Source organism: Pygocentrus nattereri, chromosome 18 (genome assembly GCF_015220715.1).
Source record: "Pygocentrus nattereri isolate fPygNat1 chromosome 18, fPygNat1.pri, whole genome shotgun sequence".
In the NCBI taxonomy this organism is placed as follows: domain Eukaryota; kingdom Metazoa; phylum Chordata; class Actinopteri; order Characiformes; family Serrasalmidae; genus Pygocentrus; species Pygocentrus nattereri.
The window spans coordinates 9,887,076-9,904,099 of record NC_051228.1 but is presented as its reverse complement, the minus strand read 5'-3'; the positions used below and the strand labels follow the sequence as shown (position 1 = coordinate 9,904,099).

General features: G+C 40.5%; 2 protein-coding genes across 2 annotated transcripts; one reads left to right on the top strand and one right to left on the bottom strand.

Annotated features, from left to right (window-relative positions):
* The first annotated feature begins 3,511 nt into the window (after positions 1-3,511).
* Positions 3,512-7,963, top strand: srsf9 (serine and arginine rich splicing factor 9). The gene is made up of 5 exons (XM_017710770.2): positions 3,512-3,612; positions 5,435-5,814; positions 5,942-6,114; positions 6,279-6,451; positions 7,278-7,963. The coding sequence occupies exons 2-5, from the start codon at positions 5,657-5,659 to the stop codon at positions 7,497-7,499; spliced, it is 726 nt and encodes a 241-aa protein (XP_017566259.1). The 5' UTR covers positions 3,512-3,612; positions 5,435-5,656; the 3' UTR covers positions 7,500-7,963.
* Positions 7,964-8,238: 275 nt separating this feature from the next.
* On the bottom strand, positions 8,239-12,738 carry triap1 (TP53 regulated inhibitor of apoptosis 1). The gene is made up of 2 exons (XM_017710730.2): positions 12,430-12,738; positions 8,239-8,683 (listed from the first exon to the last, which is right to left on the bottom strand). Exons 1-2 carry the CDS (start codon positions 12,574-12,576, stop codon positions 8,606-8,608), a joined length of 225 nt encoding a protein of 74 aa, XP_017566219.1. The 5' UTR covers positions 12,577-12,738; the 3' UTR covers positions 8,239-8,605.
* Positions 12,739-17,024: the final 4,286 nt, after the last annotated feature.

Below are 17,024 nucleotides of genomic sequence, written 5' to 3'. Positions count from 1 at the left end.
TATGAAAAATCTGTCGTTACTTTTGGGTTTTGTGTGTATAAAAATGTAACATGTAAGCACAAAGCAAGAACATCAATCAGGGCACATCACATACTTTGTTTTGAGCTTGTTTTGACCTGTTAGATATAGAAATATGTACGCATATGCACTTTATACACATATGCATATTTCTTTTTTCTGAATTTATACAAACACTATTTCATGTTATAGTAAATTTCTTTTGGCTAGTTTATGTTTATGAACAGAGACCTACAGATGTAATAGAGTAAAGGAAACTCATTTGCTTTTATTAAACTTAAACTTGTAACTAAGGTGCAAATAAACCTTAAACTGAAACTTTGCTTGTTTGTAAAAAGTGATTTCAGAGCCATTCGGTTCTCCCTGATGGAAACGGTTTGCCTCCAGTGTTTTGTGCTTATAATCATTTTAATAAACTTCAGCGTCACTAATTAATGACATGCTATTAAAACACTGGTTTACCAAGAGTAACACTGGAGTATTTTTAACTAAAATGGGTTGACAAAGCAAGAGTTTTGTTACAAAAATGATAACAGGAGATTAGAGTCATAATTAATTTTTTAGTACTTTTAACTTTGATACATAAGTACATTTGAAGGCAGATACTTTTGTACTTTTAATCAAGTGGAGGTCTAAAGGGAGGAGCTTCTACTTTTACTGGATATCTACTTTTACTGGGTATCTTTACTTTTACTCAAGTACACGGTTTATGTACTTCATCCACCACTGCTTGGCCAGCTAATATGTGCCATTTCATAATGAGAAATTTGGAACCAGCCAGGTTCCAAAACAGCTTCTTCCCACATGCCATAAGACTGCTGAGCTCTAAATAACATGCTGCTCCAGTTCTTTTTTGATTACCTCATATACTCTTGATTACTCTATACTCTTGTACATATACTTATTTTAAAATGATTTATCTGCTGAAATACATATGTTTACATAATGCATTACACTTTGCACTACATTCTATTACTTGTATTACCGATCTACTCTGAGCCAAGGCAGCAAAATTTCATTCTAATGCGCACTGTACGGTGTTAAATTGAGTCAAGTCTAAATGTTATTCTTGAATTGTTTACCCACACAGTCTTTCACAGAGTGACGAGCCACTCCTCATCTTTACTTCTGAAAGACCCGGCCTCTCTGTAAAGCTCTTTTTGTACACGATCATGTTACCAACCAGTTGCCAATTAACCTAATTAGCTGTCCCAACTTTTTTGAAACATGTTACTGGCATCAAATTTAAAATGGACACATATGTTTGAAAAAAGTTTCTACATTTGATCTGTTGTCTTTGTACTATTTTCAATGAAATATAGACTTGATGAATTCTGTTTTCATTTACATTTTGCATCACAATGTTTTTGGAAATGGGGTTGTATATAGTAACTCTATATCTAAAGTGGAAGTGAACTATATTTCAGAAAAGCTCAGATTTTAGTCATTTCGTCAGTGCTGTTGTAGTCAGTGGTGTTATAGTCAGTGGTGTTATAGTCAGTAGTGTTATAGTCAGTGGTGTTATAGTCAGTGGTGTTATAATCAGTAGTGTTATAGTCAGTGGTGTTATAATCAGTAGTGTTATAGTCAGTGGTGTTATAATCAGTAGTGTTATAGTCAGTGGTGTTATAATCAGTAGTGTTATAGTCAGTGGTGTTATAGTCAGTGGTGTTATAATCAGTAGTGTTATAGTCAGTGGTGTTGCAACTTGAATAACTGAATAGACTACATTTTACCAAAATCCTTTTCACACACTCACCCACACACACATATATACACACCTTTTCTAAGCCGCTTCTCCTTCAGGGTCGCCGGGGGATGGGGGAGGGGGCTGGGGGTGCTGGAGCCTATCCCAGGTGTCATTGAGCATGAGGGAGGACTCACCTTGAACATGTAGCCAGTCACATCACAAGGCATACAGACAAACACACACATTCACACACACATTCACACCTAGGGACAATTTAGCATGTCCAACTGGCCTAATTGCATGTCTTTGGAAAAGCTTTTTCACTGCTCCTCAAATTAAAATCACACACAAATACACCAAAAAGGTTATCAGCTACATACATGTATGTTACATTTATAAAATAAATGTAAATATAATCATTTAAAATTATCCTGACAAATATTTATAGTCATAAAAATATAGGCAGATATGTTAAATATTTGTAAAATGTACTTGGATTTGCAGAAATAGTATGTGAAATAAATAAATAAACAAATAAATAAGTAAGTAAAGTAAGTGTACTTAGAGGACTTTATTGTTACCAGTTCATAATTTCATAATAAATGTGTAGGAGATGTTTTCTAAAAACATAATAAAAATTGAAATGTCATGTACAAATATGTATAAATATGTGTATAAAATGTGTTCATATAATATTTGTATATATATACTTATTTATTGCTGCTTTACTGAATCAGTGCCTCCACTATATCATTCACACATGTCACTTTATACATTTCCAGGTACGTCTACACTGCTGCAGTCCATGCTGCTGTTATTTGTCCACCCCTGTATTTGCACCTTCTATTTATTGTTTATGTTACTTGGGAGTTGACTGGACCGTGAGTACAATGTTTCGTTTCACCTCATGTACCACATGTGATGTAAATGACAATAAAGCCTTATGTTATCTTATCTTATCTTATCTTATCTTATCTTATCTTATCTTATCTTATCTTATATATATATATATGTGTGTGTGTGTGTGTGTGTGTGTGTGTGTGTGTATATATATATATATATATATATATATATATATATATATATATATATATATATATATATGTGTGTGTGTGTGTGTGTGTGTGTGTGTGTGTGTGTGTGTGTACACATTTCATTGTGTAAATATTCACTATAAGCAAAAATAACGAGTGGCCACGACTTAGTAAGGCATGGTAATGAGGTGATTAAGTCGTGGCCATGATTTAGTAAGGCATGGGAACGAGGTTGCAGCAAACTAAGTAGTGCACACGCATTATTTTTATTTATACAGGATGTCACCAGCGGGGCTCCGTAGATAGGCAGAACCTACACTGAAATATATATGTCAATAATCAGTTTTGTATATAGTACGTATACATATTTTAAAATAAATATCTAAACATGCTGTACATTTAATACTTTTTTTGCCCTACAGTGCCCTGAAGTACCTCTCCGCTATGACCGTACTTTTAAAAATGAAGTGCAAGGTCAAAATCAAAAATTATCTTGAAAAACAAGAGCAGGGGTCGCCAATCTAATCGCCACAGGGATCGCGTGGGTGCGGGTTTTCATTCCAACCAAGCAAAAAAAAACGCGCCTCTTTTAGCTTTAACTTGTGGGTGACTGAGATAAACTGCTTAAACGGGTGAATCAGGTGCGCTTCTGCTTGGCATTAAAGAAGACCTGCAGTCACACCAGCCCCCCTCTTGGATCGACTGGCGACCCCCTGTTTCAGAGAGATTAATGTTCACGTTACAAGCCTCACTTCTCAAAGTGGGCAGTGGGCGGGGCCTGCGGGCAGCACTCACTTCCTGGTCCGGAGGAAGCGGCGGGGAGGTCGATTAGCTTTAGCGCAGCTAACAGCAGCTTCTGTTTACAGACAGGTACGTCTTACTTTCACTCTTTACGGCTTTGTGCACATTTTATACACGAAAGCGCACAAAAAATTCAGGTACATGCAGCTGCCGCGTGTTTAACCCTCGTCTACACGAACAAAACGAGTGTACTGGTCCGCTAAGCTAGGCTAGGCTAGCAGTGTTGTCCTAACAAAGAGAAAGCGAGCAGTGAGCGCAGCTTCCCAGCTAACTAATGTAGCTTTAGGCGACACATTGGCTCCTTCGGTGGAGCAAAACTTAGAATTTTACATAACACAGAAACGCGGTTATATGTTAAACGGTGGTTTGTTGACCTTGTTATTTGCTATTGTAGTTAATGCTAGCTAAATTGTCGCTGCCTGACGCAGCTGTCTAGCCTCACTGTACGAGACTGAAGTCAGCTTCCTATTGCAATTTGCCCGTTCCACCTTAAACGGTCCAGCAGTTACATTCTGGCTTCAGACGCCACAATGTAACTACTGTACCAGTTAAGGTGGAACGGGAAAATTCGAGCAAGGAGCCGCCTTCAGTTTCCCTTCTCAAGGAAGGGAGTGATGGAGCTGTTGGCTGGGCAGCTCAGTGTCCATGTACAAATTTGTTTTTAAAAAAGAAGCCCGTTCATTTCTTGGAAAATGTCACTTTCAAATGCTCTAAGTTACACTTAGCAGCAGGCCTTGCAATTTATCTGACACATTTTGGTGACTTGCTATTAAAGCAGTCAGTTTTTTTGTCCAAAGTCTGTCTCCTTGTGTTTTAATAGCAGATTGACTGTCATAATACTGGTGGCACCCAATATGTAAGCACAGAATTTGAACTTTGTCTATTTACAATATGCATTATCTAGTTGGCATTTCATTTAGTTAGCCATAGGAATCTAAATTGCAGACAGTAGTGTCCCAGCATGAATCGCACAGCCCTGACCTCTGCTCTTGCCTTGCCCTGCCTTTGGCACCTTGATTTTAGGTGACCAGAGTGTCCTGTTTGACAGACCAAAAATGTGACTTCACCTAGATTTGAGATAAAATACCACATCTGTTTATGTTCAAACACATCACATATTTTGATTGGGTGTCAGTCTAGAAATAGTTGTCTTATCTTTATTGTTTATTTATTTATCCGTATGTGGCAATGTCTTTTTTTTTTAATCATAATCCTAAATTATGCTACAATATGCTTATGGGAGCATATCACAGACATCGTCAGCACTAAAAGGATGCTGACCCACCTGCATGTTTCATTACAGCTGTAACTCGAGCACAGTGTAGTAAGCATTGAACAAAAGTCATTATACTCAAAGTTTTTGGTAGTATGTTTTTAAGTGTTGCACCCCTGGGGCTTTTTTTTTTCCTTCATCTTGTGAAAATGTCTTGAAGTGCTGGGGTATTATACTTCTGCCTAATTGCAAGCCCCTCTGTTTTAATATACTCATTTAAATCTTATCAGCAGTCAAATGTAATAAGATTTCTCTTTGGTTGTTTCCAATTCATATACATACATTTTGTTTTCAGTAAATGGTAAAATATTCAAATGGGAGTAACATGTTTAAAACCATGAATATGATCAGATCTGCCTAGAGCAGTTCCCTCAGCTGTCTGTATATAGACAATGGCATACTGACAAAGATAAAATGGAGCAGGGGTGTTACATTTGATGCAAATTAGTTTTGAAATTATGTAAATGTTCTTACTACAGATTTTCCGATACAGAGGTAGTCAGGCTTCTCCTGAAAGGAGCATTGCGATTCCTGGAATTATTCCTTTCTACAGAAATGTGATCATTTTCTTTATGGACAAAAAAAACCACAACTTACTGTTTATCCTGTGTTTTTAAGTTTTCAGAGTCTGGCAAGATCTTGAAGAGGTCCTATGGTGTGTTGCTAAAGCTCATCATGTACTACTTCTGCTGCTGCTCTATTCAGAATTTAGAGAATTAATTCAGACGCTTTTAGGAGGACGGACTAGAATCGGGACTGTCGTTCAACACTCTTTTGTGGAGCCCTGAATCTCCTCCAAGGCTACAGGTCCATTGAGTTTGCATTAAGCCTGTTTAAACTATGGCGGACGGGAGGATCTATGTGGGGAACCTTCCCATGGATGTGCAGGAGAGGGACATTGAGGATCTCTTCTTCAAATATGGAAAAATTCGGGATATCGAGCTGAAGAACAACCGAGGCACCATCCCGTTTGCCTTTGTTCGTTTTGAGGACCCACGGTGAGTTCCAGGGCTGATGTTTCATTTTCATCATCACTGACTGACGTCAGGAAACACATGGAGGAGACATTTCTCAGGTGTCTCTCATTAGAAAGAAAGTTAGGAGCACTTTACTCTCTTCCCATAGGGATGCGGAGGATGCTGTCTATGGAAGGAATGGATATGGATTTGGAGACTGTAAGCTGCGTGTGGAATATCCTCGATCCTCAGGATCCAAATTTAGTGGACCTGTTGGAGGAGGACCAAGGGGAAGGTTTGGGCCTCCGTCACGCAGATCTGAGTTCCGGGTTATAGTCACTGGTAAGTCAAAATGTCTTCAATGTGAGCAGAGGTACATGTGCATAGTATACTTGCATGTAAATTGTTTTTGAGGTGTTGGAAGATAACTAAAACAACATGCTACCATTTGAAAGGTATTTGTACTGATTTGGTATCTGAACCCTGTTTTTCCGTTTTCCTTGTAGGTCTTCCTCCTACTGGCAGTTGGCAGGACCTCAAAGATCACATGAGGGAGGCAGGAGACGTATGCTTTGCTGATGTTCAAAGGGACGGTGAGGGAGTTGTGGAATTCCTTCGGCGGGAAGATATGGAGTATGCCCTGCGTCGACTGGATGGGACAGAGTTCAGATCCCACCAGGTTAAAAACTTTAAAAAAATTTTTAACACTGCAGGACTAAGTGCAGGTGCTTAGTTACACTAATGACTAGGGCTGAGCATTATGGCAAAAATATAATCACTAAACTTGAACATTTTGTTGGTACACAGTATTCATTACAGTATCTAGTTCGCCTGAGGTTTGATCAGTTGGAAGTCCACTTAAAATGGCTATTTTGTTTGCAATACAACATGCATTTTTCTTTTTTTTACCATTCAGGCCTCTTATAGCATTAGTTTAGTTTTACTTACCAAAAATGGTCTTAATTTATTTTTACATTACCATCATCCCTTTGAATGAAACAGGCCGTTCTTGTTACTGTGCCTTTAAGACTGCTCTGTGTAAATGAGCTCTGTTCTGACTGTCGCAGATCTGAGCTAAAACACTCCTTATAAGTTCAGCATGAATGGACAGAGCCAAACTGCTATAGGCTGAATAAGTAGATATATGTAAATATCCCCCGCGACCCTGAGGGAGAAGCGGCTTAGAAAATGGATGGATGGGTGTAAATGTCCTTTTTTTGTGACATCACAGGCACAATGAATTCAAAACGGGCAACTTAATACCCATATATGGACTGAGGAGTGACTAGCTTGAAAAGTGGTATTATTTGGTTTATCACGATAACAACAAACACTGTCTTATTGCTCACCCCTAGTAGTGACAGTTGTGCAACTGTGGTGTCATGGGAGATAATTATGACTTAAAATCTCTTACCAAGACTTCAGTTTCTGTACAATATTAAATTTCTTTATAGAGAGTATGGTTCTGGTGAATACCTTTTTAACAGCTTCTGTTTGTTATTTAGGGGGAGACCGCTTACATCAGAGTCCTGGAAGAGAGGGGTACAAGCTGGGGTCGTTCACGGTCCCGATCCAGGTCTCGTGGGCGCTATACACCTCCTTATCAGAGCAGAGGGTCCCCGCCTCCTCGCTACCGGTCCCCTCCACGTTATATGTCTCGTCATAGCCCTCCCCCTCGACGAGCCCCACCTCAGCATCACAGCCCACCCCCACGCCATTATCGGTAAAGAGCCAAGAGATGCTAGAGCTGTTGAAGTCACCCACGCCCCCCATCTTCCCACCTTTTTAATATTTTGTTTTGATTCTTAATTTTGTAATTTACATTCCGTCAGTAAGACACCCCAATGGCCTTCACCGTACAAAATGGTCTCAACAAAATGATTCCTCTTCTGGTTAACTTAATATCCAGAAAGAGAGAATGTTACAGAGCAGATGTTGTGAAATGGAAGAGCTTTTAGTGTGTGGCATTTAAAACAGTCATCATGACTTTTGTCTTAAATGTTAATATTGAAAAAGCTTTTGGGACAATGTGAATTTGATTAATCTACAAAATCTTTTCTTTTAAATAAAAGACTGATCTTTTAATTTTTTTGTGTGTGTGCACCCAACTCCCTTTTTGTATCATGTAATGGGTGTATGCAAAGTATTTTTTTTTTTTTTTTTTTTTCCCAATTAAAGCATTGAATCATGATGTTGTTCTCCCAAATCTTGTTAATGTGTCATTATTGAAGAACAGTAACAGCTAATTGGAACTGCTTGGTTTTCTTTCTCATATATTGACATAGGCCCATATTCACAAAGCATCTCAGAACGGGAGTGCTTATCTAGTTCCCACAGACACAGTAAGATCACTGTAAATAATAATCTGAGCTTAAATCAGCTCTACTTCTAATAAGGAGTTTGTCAATAAAGAAAAATGTGTGAGCAAGAAAAAGAGTAACACAATTCCAAAGCAAAAAACAAAAGGCGGGTTAATATCTTCACATTATTCCAGTTATTCAATTATTCAAACATTCATTACAAGAATTCACAACATCCATCAGGTACACATTGCCTACATGTCCAAAAGCAATGACCGTTACTAATTGAGCAAACCATGAACACCTTGATAGTGTTTTTACTGATCATGCTTAAAATATCAAATTAGTAACAAGTTTCTATGACACGTTACCCAACCACTCAGTTTTTCCCCGTACTCAAAACAAGTCTTCATATCTAGCTCTTCCTGATGATGCCAGCGTCACCAGTCCAAGTCAGGAGAATATCCCTGACAATCAGGCAGTAGAGAATATCAGAGACAATGACTGCTCCCTTCAGCTCCTTTCAGATCCCATCAACTGCCAGGCTTCTCTTTATTTGGCCCCATGAACTCCACACCATCAATGGGAATGTCCTTTTCTTTGATGGCTTTCTGCAACAATAAAAGTTTATTAGTTTATGATGCATTAGGCTATAAAATTAATGGTTCACCAAAAAAACTTAGTTTACACAATTTCCCCTTTATTTTCCCCAAACACAGCTGATCAAGTTTGGTGTCTGAAGTTTGCTTCTTGAATTTTGCACTGGAGCTTCAAGGCTAATGTAGCTAACAAGTAATGGACTTGTATTACATTATTTTAGTCCTGGAGCTACAAGGCTAAAAAGCAACCTATGGACAAAAAACCTATTGTGTATGGGGTAAATTGTGTAAGTCAGATTTCTGCGTAAACCTTTGCTTTAAAGGTACAGTATGTAAGATTTAGCAGCATCTAGCGGTGAGATAGCAGACCGCAACCAACTGAATGCCGTCAATTTGCAAGTGTGTAGTAGAACCTAGATAGATGGATTCTTTATTGATCCCGAAGGAAATTTAGCACAAAACAGAGCTACTGAAAAGGCTGCCACCCACAGCGGCGCTGGATGCATGTATGGTGTCTGTCAGGTTTTCTGCCATGGCCTGTCCCAATTTCAGTTTTGTTTCTTCATGATATCGCTTCTGTGACGAGGACTCGCACTCCTTCACTTTTTCCTGTGCTAAATAAAATGTGTGAAAAATTTGGGTTCTCAAACTTCTCAGAACACAAAATGGTTAGGCAGCACCAGCAGAAACCACAGAATCTTCTTTCAGCGTCTTGAAAAACTGGCATTATAGCATCACCAAATTCAGGCAGCCACTTCAATGTAAAAATGCAAAGGGCGCTCCCTAGAGCCAGTGTTTCGTTGTCCGTTCTGGGCTACTATAGAAACATTTACATTTACGGCATTTTGGCTGACGTTGTTATCCTGAGCGATCATTTTACACAGGTAGGCCAAGGTGGTGTTAGGAGTCTTGCCCAAGGACCCTTATTGGTATAGTGTAGGGTGCTTGCCCTGGTGGGGGATTGAACCCCAGTCTACAGTGTAGAAGGCAGAGGTGTTAACCACTACACCAACCAACCCAAAACCTGGCGGTGCAACATGGCAGTCTCTGTTGGAAATGGACCTGCTCCCTATGTAGATATGATGTGCTCATTCTAAGCTAGCGGACACAATGGTTCATAGTTACAGGTGAGTATACACTTACAACATGGTTTTGTATGCTATATTGCATTTCTTTATCATGAAATTTTCAAAAACTGAATCACCGTTTTTGAAAATTTTGTAATGTTAAATGAAATCATTTAGTGAACAGCCAGTTTTATTGGTGTGAAATGCTCCGTTCTGGAGAAACTGGCCGAGTCACAATTGTTCACAGTGGTGGTGATGGGAACCAGACGTCTGAAGAGTTAAACGCCTCTCAAATCTACTTTAAAGAGCTTCATGACCAGAAACAGTTATGAAGATATTGCCTGATGTCTGAGATATTTTTTTCTGATTTTTTAAGACAAAAATGTATGTACTGTTTTAAATACATCAGTGATCGTGTGGTACATGCAGGGCATTCAAAGGTTTTTATTAAACAAAGTTATTACATAAACTGGTTGGGAATACGCCGACGTCTCCCGCATGAGGCACTGTTTTCGTTTTGAGAAAAGGTTCTGGTGTAATACGTATTTTTTAAAGCCATTCACGGTGGAGAAATACATGCAGAGCATTTTAAGGCAAAATAGTCCCACAGTCCCTAAAGAAAACTATTTGTCCAGACCTCTGTTAACATCATCAACACTACATATAAAGACCTCAGAGAACATGCAAGTTAACTGGTCTCTGTCTGTGTTGTAGACCTTGTGACCTGTGGTTGACCACCACTGTAAAGAAATCAGAGCCTGTTAGAGGGGACCTATTATGCTTATTTTCAATTTTATTTTTAGGTCTACTAGAAAAGATTTACATGCTTCAGTGTTGCAAAAACACACTATTTTTCTCTTATTGTACATAAATTAAAAAAAAAAAAAAAAAGTTCAGGAACTGGCCCTGTGACCGGAAGGTTGCTGGTTCGATCCCCAGTGCCGACAGTCCATGACTGAGGTGTCCTTGAGCAAGACACCTAACCCCCAATTGCTCCCCGGGCGCCGTGGATAGGGCTGCCCACCGCTCTGGGCAAGTGTGCTCACTGCCCCCTAGTGTGTGTGTGTGTGTGTCTATGTGCTGTTTCACTTCACGGATGGGTTAAAAGCAGAGGTGGAGTTTACTCTATTCACCCTCAGTCTGAAACACTCTGTTAGAGCACCTTTGTCTTTAAGCACCGTCTCCCAGTGTGCTCTGATTGGTCAGCTCGCCTACTCTGTTCTGACTGATCAACCACCAGAGCGGTTCCGCTCCTACATGTTCTGCCCCTGTCTTGCAGTCTGCAGACAGACCGTTCTGAGCAGATGTAAACACCACTGTTGCTATTTTTCCAGTGATGTCGGTTCTGCTGTGTTAGTTTGAGCCAGAGTTCAATCCTGAAAGTCATGTCAGCTTCTTATCGACATATGGTCACAAACTCTTCCCGGCCTCCGGTAACTGCTGTGTTGGATGAAGGTGTGGCAAGCTTGTCGGTAGGCAGGCAATAAGGACTGTGTTACAAGATTATGTCATCTTGTAACAAAGGAGAAGGGCTGGAATTCCAACAAGGCATTTCAGGTGGTTTCTGTGGGAGAGAGTTTCTCCCTCTTTTGCCGACCATTCACATGCACGAAAAGCTTTTCCCAGGAGACCAAAAGGTCTGTTTGAAATTTCTCTGCAACATACCATTTCATATCAAACCACTCTGAACGCCACTGTTTACATCTTAATGACTGAATTATGCAGAAAAAAGGACAAATCAGTGAAATTCCCCTTTAGCCTGCTCACTGTCTGAATGTCTTGGACAGCTTATGACCACACCTCCTGACAACAACGTAGCCACATCTCTTACTAACTCACCTCTGAGACTCAGCGAAGCTACGCTTTTTACTAAAGCTTCTTATGCAAAACTATGAGTTATTCACAAATAGCAATATATACAACGTCTCAGAAAGGTTTCTGAGAAAATCTATTATGGTTAGTAAGTGTGGCTGCTAAACTTGGTTTGAACCATTTTAAAGGGGAACTCAACATTTCTAAAATAGTTCAGTCCTTGAGATCTAAAGTGTCATTCAGAGTGGTTTGATGTGAAATGGTTCCTTGTAGAGAAACATACCGATTTCTTTACGGTGGTGGTGACAAGAACCAGGGGTCACCATGTCTACAACACAGATGTAGCCATTTTATTTACTATCCAAAAGCACCAGGGAACCTACACCTGCCTTCTGGGTTCTCTTATGTGGTGATGATGGTAAAATAGTGATAGACATCAGGCAGCAGATATATAACCACTTCATGTAATCACCTTTATTGGGGGAGCTTTTAGAGGTGGACGTCTCTCTGTATGTTTCTCCAGAGCGAAGCTTTTCATAACAAACCACTGTGAATGACCGTTTACAACCATTTAGTTCTGCGGATTTTTCGAAAACCGGTGGAGTTCCCCTTTCATGTAGCCGATCTGGTGTTTAAATCGTCACCTTGAGCTACGCAGCATATATTCTGGTTTAGTTTACGCGTTCAGACCTAAAGGCTTCTCTTAGCTTTAGCTCAGGGCCTTTACTGGGTCTAAATCAGAACATCAAGAGTCAAGATGTTCACCTCTGAGGGGAAAAACATCCAGCAGCTTCATTCTGGGGGGGGGGGGGGCTCTGAGGACACCGAGACACGGCCATCAACGCCGAATTAACACAGAGGTTAGTGCTGGAGACGTACCTGAACACAGGACTGGTACTTCTTGAACATCTCCGTGCAGGGATCGCCGCTCCGATCTCCCTTCAGGAACTTCTCAGCGAACCAGCGGTTGAAGCACTGGTCGTATTCCCGCTTCAGCTCCGTGCAGCCTTCGCCCACACTGTTCATTTTCAGGAAGAGTCTTCAGACAGTCTGATCGATGCGGGGCCTGCAGCTCAAGCTCTGTCTGTCCGTCATCCCCAGTCCGGCTCTCCGGGGTGCTCGCTTGACTTTGCGTGAACCACGTGGTCAGAGTAGGACCCAGGCGCGTAAGTATGACGTAAGGCTGTTGCTAAGATGGTGTGGGACCCGTTCTACCGTTTCTAAGCGAACCGACTTAATTATGTCGTTCCCACACCTTGTCGTGGGCACACATTATTTTTATTCATACAGGATGTCACCAGCGGGGCTCCATACCTATGAAAATAAAATTAATGCGTGTAAACAAAGTCACGTGGATTGTTCACAGTGGTGTAAATGTGCGATAGTTTTGTGATAGAGGATCTTAACCACTTGGCTATAGAGACATTTAGGAAAAATGATGGAATTCCCCTTTAAGCTGCACCACCCGGGCTTTCCCAAGGAACCTGAGCAGCAAATAAACACATGATGATAAAGACGAAACTAGATACAAACAACATGAGACTTGGAAATGTAGACGAACAAGATGCTTGGGTCTAAATGTAAACTAAGGAGAATTCCACAGATTTTTTCCAAATTCGGCACAATTCATGTGTAAACAAAGTTATTCAGTGTTTTGTTCTGAAATGGTCCAAGAAATTTACCAACTCTGATTTCTTTACAGTGATTTAATACAAACACAATTTCTGAGCCTTTAACCTATATGTGTTTATATATCCCCACTCTTGTCCAAAAACTTTTTTTTTTAAATAATATCTGAGGTACTAGTTTTTGTTCTGACAGTGACAATATGTCATGGTGATGTTAGTTAAATAGCTATACATTTTCTTGCTGTAAAAATTCTTTGGGTACTATTACGCCTTACAACGCACTACATGTACGGCTGCATTGGCCACCTGTGGGAATGGTGGAGTGTCGAGATTGCAGGGCTGCATGACAATCTAGAGACTGGGTTCCCCTCGAAAAGATCAGGCTGGGCTCCAATTTTGACTTGCACACACGTGATGTTTTATTTGCACACTAAAACACGCAAAGTGAAAGAAAACACTGGGGAAAAATAGATAAACGGATCGCAGCGCAACTAAAATGACTAGGATTAATGGATTATTTCTGAGCATCTACGCAGTCCCTCTTGGATGTTTCTGGCTAAACCTCAGCCAGCTTGTGCCAGAGAGACACGTAGGCACATCCTCCATTCACATAGACACATACTCCATTCACATGGACATATAGGAACACCTTGGGCAGTCATGGGCTGGAGGTTAGGGAATTGGCTTTGTGACTGGAAGGTTGCCGGTTCAATTCCCAGTGCTGACAGTCCATGACTGAGGTGTCCTTGAGCTAGACACCTAACCCCCAATTGCTCCTGGGTGCCGTGGATAGGGCTGCACACTGCAAGTGTGCTTGCTTTTTAATCCCATTTGTGGGATTTAAAAAGTATCACTTAATTTATCCTCCATTCACATAGATGTTACTTTTTTTAATCCCACAACCGGGAAAATTCCACCTCCGCACTTAACCCATCCGTGAAGTGAAACACCACACTTGCCCGGAGTGGTGGGCAGCCCTATCCACAGCACCCGGGGAGCAATTGGGGGTTAGGTGTCTTGCTCAAGGACACCTCAGTCATGGACTGTTGACACTGGGGATCGAACCGGCAACCTTCCTGTGACAGGGCCAGCTCCCTAACCTCCAGCCCACGACTGCCCCCTTTTTTTTTTATAATTATTTTTTAATTTTTTAAATAAGACACATAAGACACATCCATTCACATAGACACATAGACACAGACACATAGGCACATCCTCCATTCACATAGACACATAGGCACATAGACACATAGGCACATAGACACATAGGCACATCCTCCATTCACATAGACACATAGATACATAGACACATAGGCACGTCTTCCATTCACATAGACTCATAGACATAGACACATAGATACATAGACACATAGGCACATCCTCCATTCACATAGACACATAGACATAGACACATAGATACATAGACACATAGGCACATCCTCCATTCACATAGACACAGACACATAGGCACATCCTCCATTCACATAAACACATAGATACATAGACACATAGGCACGTCTTCCATTCACATAGACACATAGGCACATAGACACATAGGCGCACAGGCACATCCTCTGAATGAACCCCCCCCCCCTTTAATATCCTAGCCACACCCCATCAGGTTACCCATTGCCCAGGGCTAGTGAGGGGTTACACAAAACAAAATCTCTGAATCTAAAAGCGCAGCGTGTTGAAAAGGGGTGGGGCTTGGAAACCACAAGGCAGGCGTTAACAATTTGCATGATCGTTTACATTTATAAATCCTCACATTCTCAGTGGGTGTTTAGGTTTAGCGACATGTTTGTGTCATTTTTCCAAGGACAGTTTACCTGTAATATGATGCAAATAACTGAAGCACAAACACTCACCACAGTTCACATTTATTCCATATTACAATACAGATTATCGTTAGTGGCACAACATTCTGACAATATATTATATTGTTACACAGATTACAATAAAAATATATAAGCGTAGAGTATAATCTTTTAACATAGTCAGGTTATCTGTTATATTTCCGTTCTCTTAAATAAATCGTCACTTTCAAATACAGCACTTTGTACAATTCACAAATAATTTCATTTTCCATATCATTCAATTGTTTTTATACTGTGTTCTATTAAGAAATGGCAATACGCACAGATATAGATGGAAATGTCATATGGGTGATGGTTAGTGTTGATAACACTGGCACTTAAAACACATGGTTTGAATTACAAGATTTTTTTTAGCAGATTCCTACAATCACATTGAATCCAGTGCTAAAAGTATGAGACAACCATACAAAATTTTGGTTGCTGGTAGATCAGAGCACACACGTGCACACATATTCACTCACCCACCACACCCACACCCACACACGCTCCTCATGTACAGTGGGTTGCAAAAGTATTCATACCCCTTGAACTTTTCCATATTTTGTCACATTACAACCACAAACATAAATATATTTCACTGGAATTTAATGTGAAAGACCAACACAAAGTGGTATACAATTGTGAAGTGGAAAGAAAATTATACATGAATCAAAACATTTTTTACAAATAAAAAACTAATAAGTGCGACGTGCAAAAGTATTCAGCCCCCTTTTCCCTGAGTGCAACCAATTGCATTCAGAAGTTGCCTGATGACTGCTAATGACTCAAAAGGGTCCACCTGTGTGTAATCTAATCTCAGTACAAATACAGCTGCTCCGTGACGGCCTCAGATGTTGGTTAAGAGAATATTGGGGAGCAAACAGCATCATGAAGTCCAAAGAACACACCAGACAGGTTAGGAATATGGTTTTGGAGAAGTTTAAAGCAGGCTTAGGTTATAAAAAGATTTCCCAAGCTTTGAACATCTCACGGAGCACTGTTCAATCCATCATCCGGAAATGGAAAGAGTATGGCACCACAGTAAACCTGCCAAGACAAGGCCGTCCACCTAAACTTACAGGCCGAACAAGGAGATCACTGATCAGAGAGGCAGCCAAGAGGCCCATGGTGACTCTGGATGAAATGCAGAGAGCCACAGCTCAGGTGGGGGAAACTGTCCACAGGACAACAATTAGTCGTGCACTACACAAATGTGGTCTTTATGGAAGAGTGGCAAGGAGAAAGCCATTGTTAAAAGAAAACCATAAGAAGTCCCGTTTGCAGTTTGCCAGAAGCCATGTTGAGGACACAGCAAACATGTGGAAGAAGGTGCTTTGGTCAGACGAGACCAAAATAGAACTTTTTGGCCACAATGCAAAACGCTATGCGTGGCGGAGAAATAACACTGCACATCACTCTGAAAACACCATCCCCACTGTCAAATATGGTGGTGGCAGCATCATGCTCTGGGGGTGCTTCCCTTCAGCAGGGACCGGGAAGTTGGTCAAAGTTGATGGGAAGATGGATGGAGCCAAATACAGGGCAATCTTGGAAGAAAACCTGTTGGAGTCAGCAAAAGATTTGAGACTGGGGCGGAGGTTCACCTTCCAGCAGGACAACGACCCTAAACATAAAGCCAGAGCTACAATGGAGTGGTTTAAAAAAAAGAATATTCATGTGTTAGAATGGCCCAGTCAGAGTCCAGACCTAAACCCAATTGAGAATTTGTGGCAAGATCTCAAAACTGCTGTTCACAAACGCTCTCCATCCAATCTGACTGAGCTTGAGCTGTTTTGCAAGGAGGAATGGGCAAGAATTTCAGTCACTAGATGTGCAAAGCTGGTGGAGACATACCCTAAAAGACTTGCAGCTGTAATTGCAGCAAAAGGTGGCTCCACAAAGTATTGACTCAGGGGGGCTGAATACTTTTGCACGTCGCACTTATTCGTTTTTTATTTGTAAAAAATGTTTTGATTCATGTATAATTTTC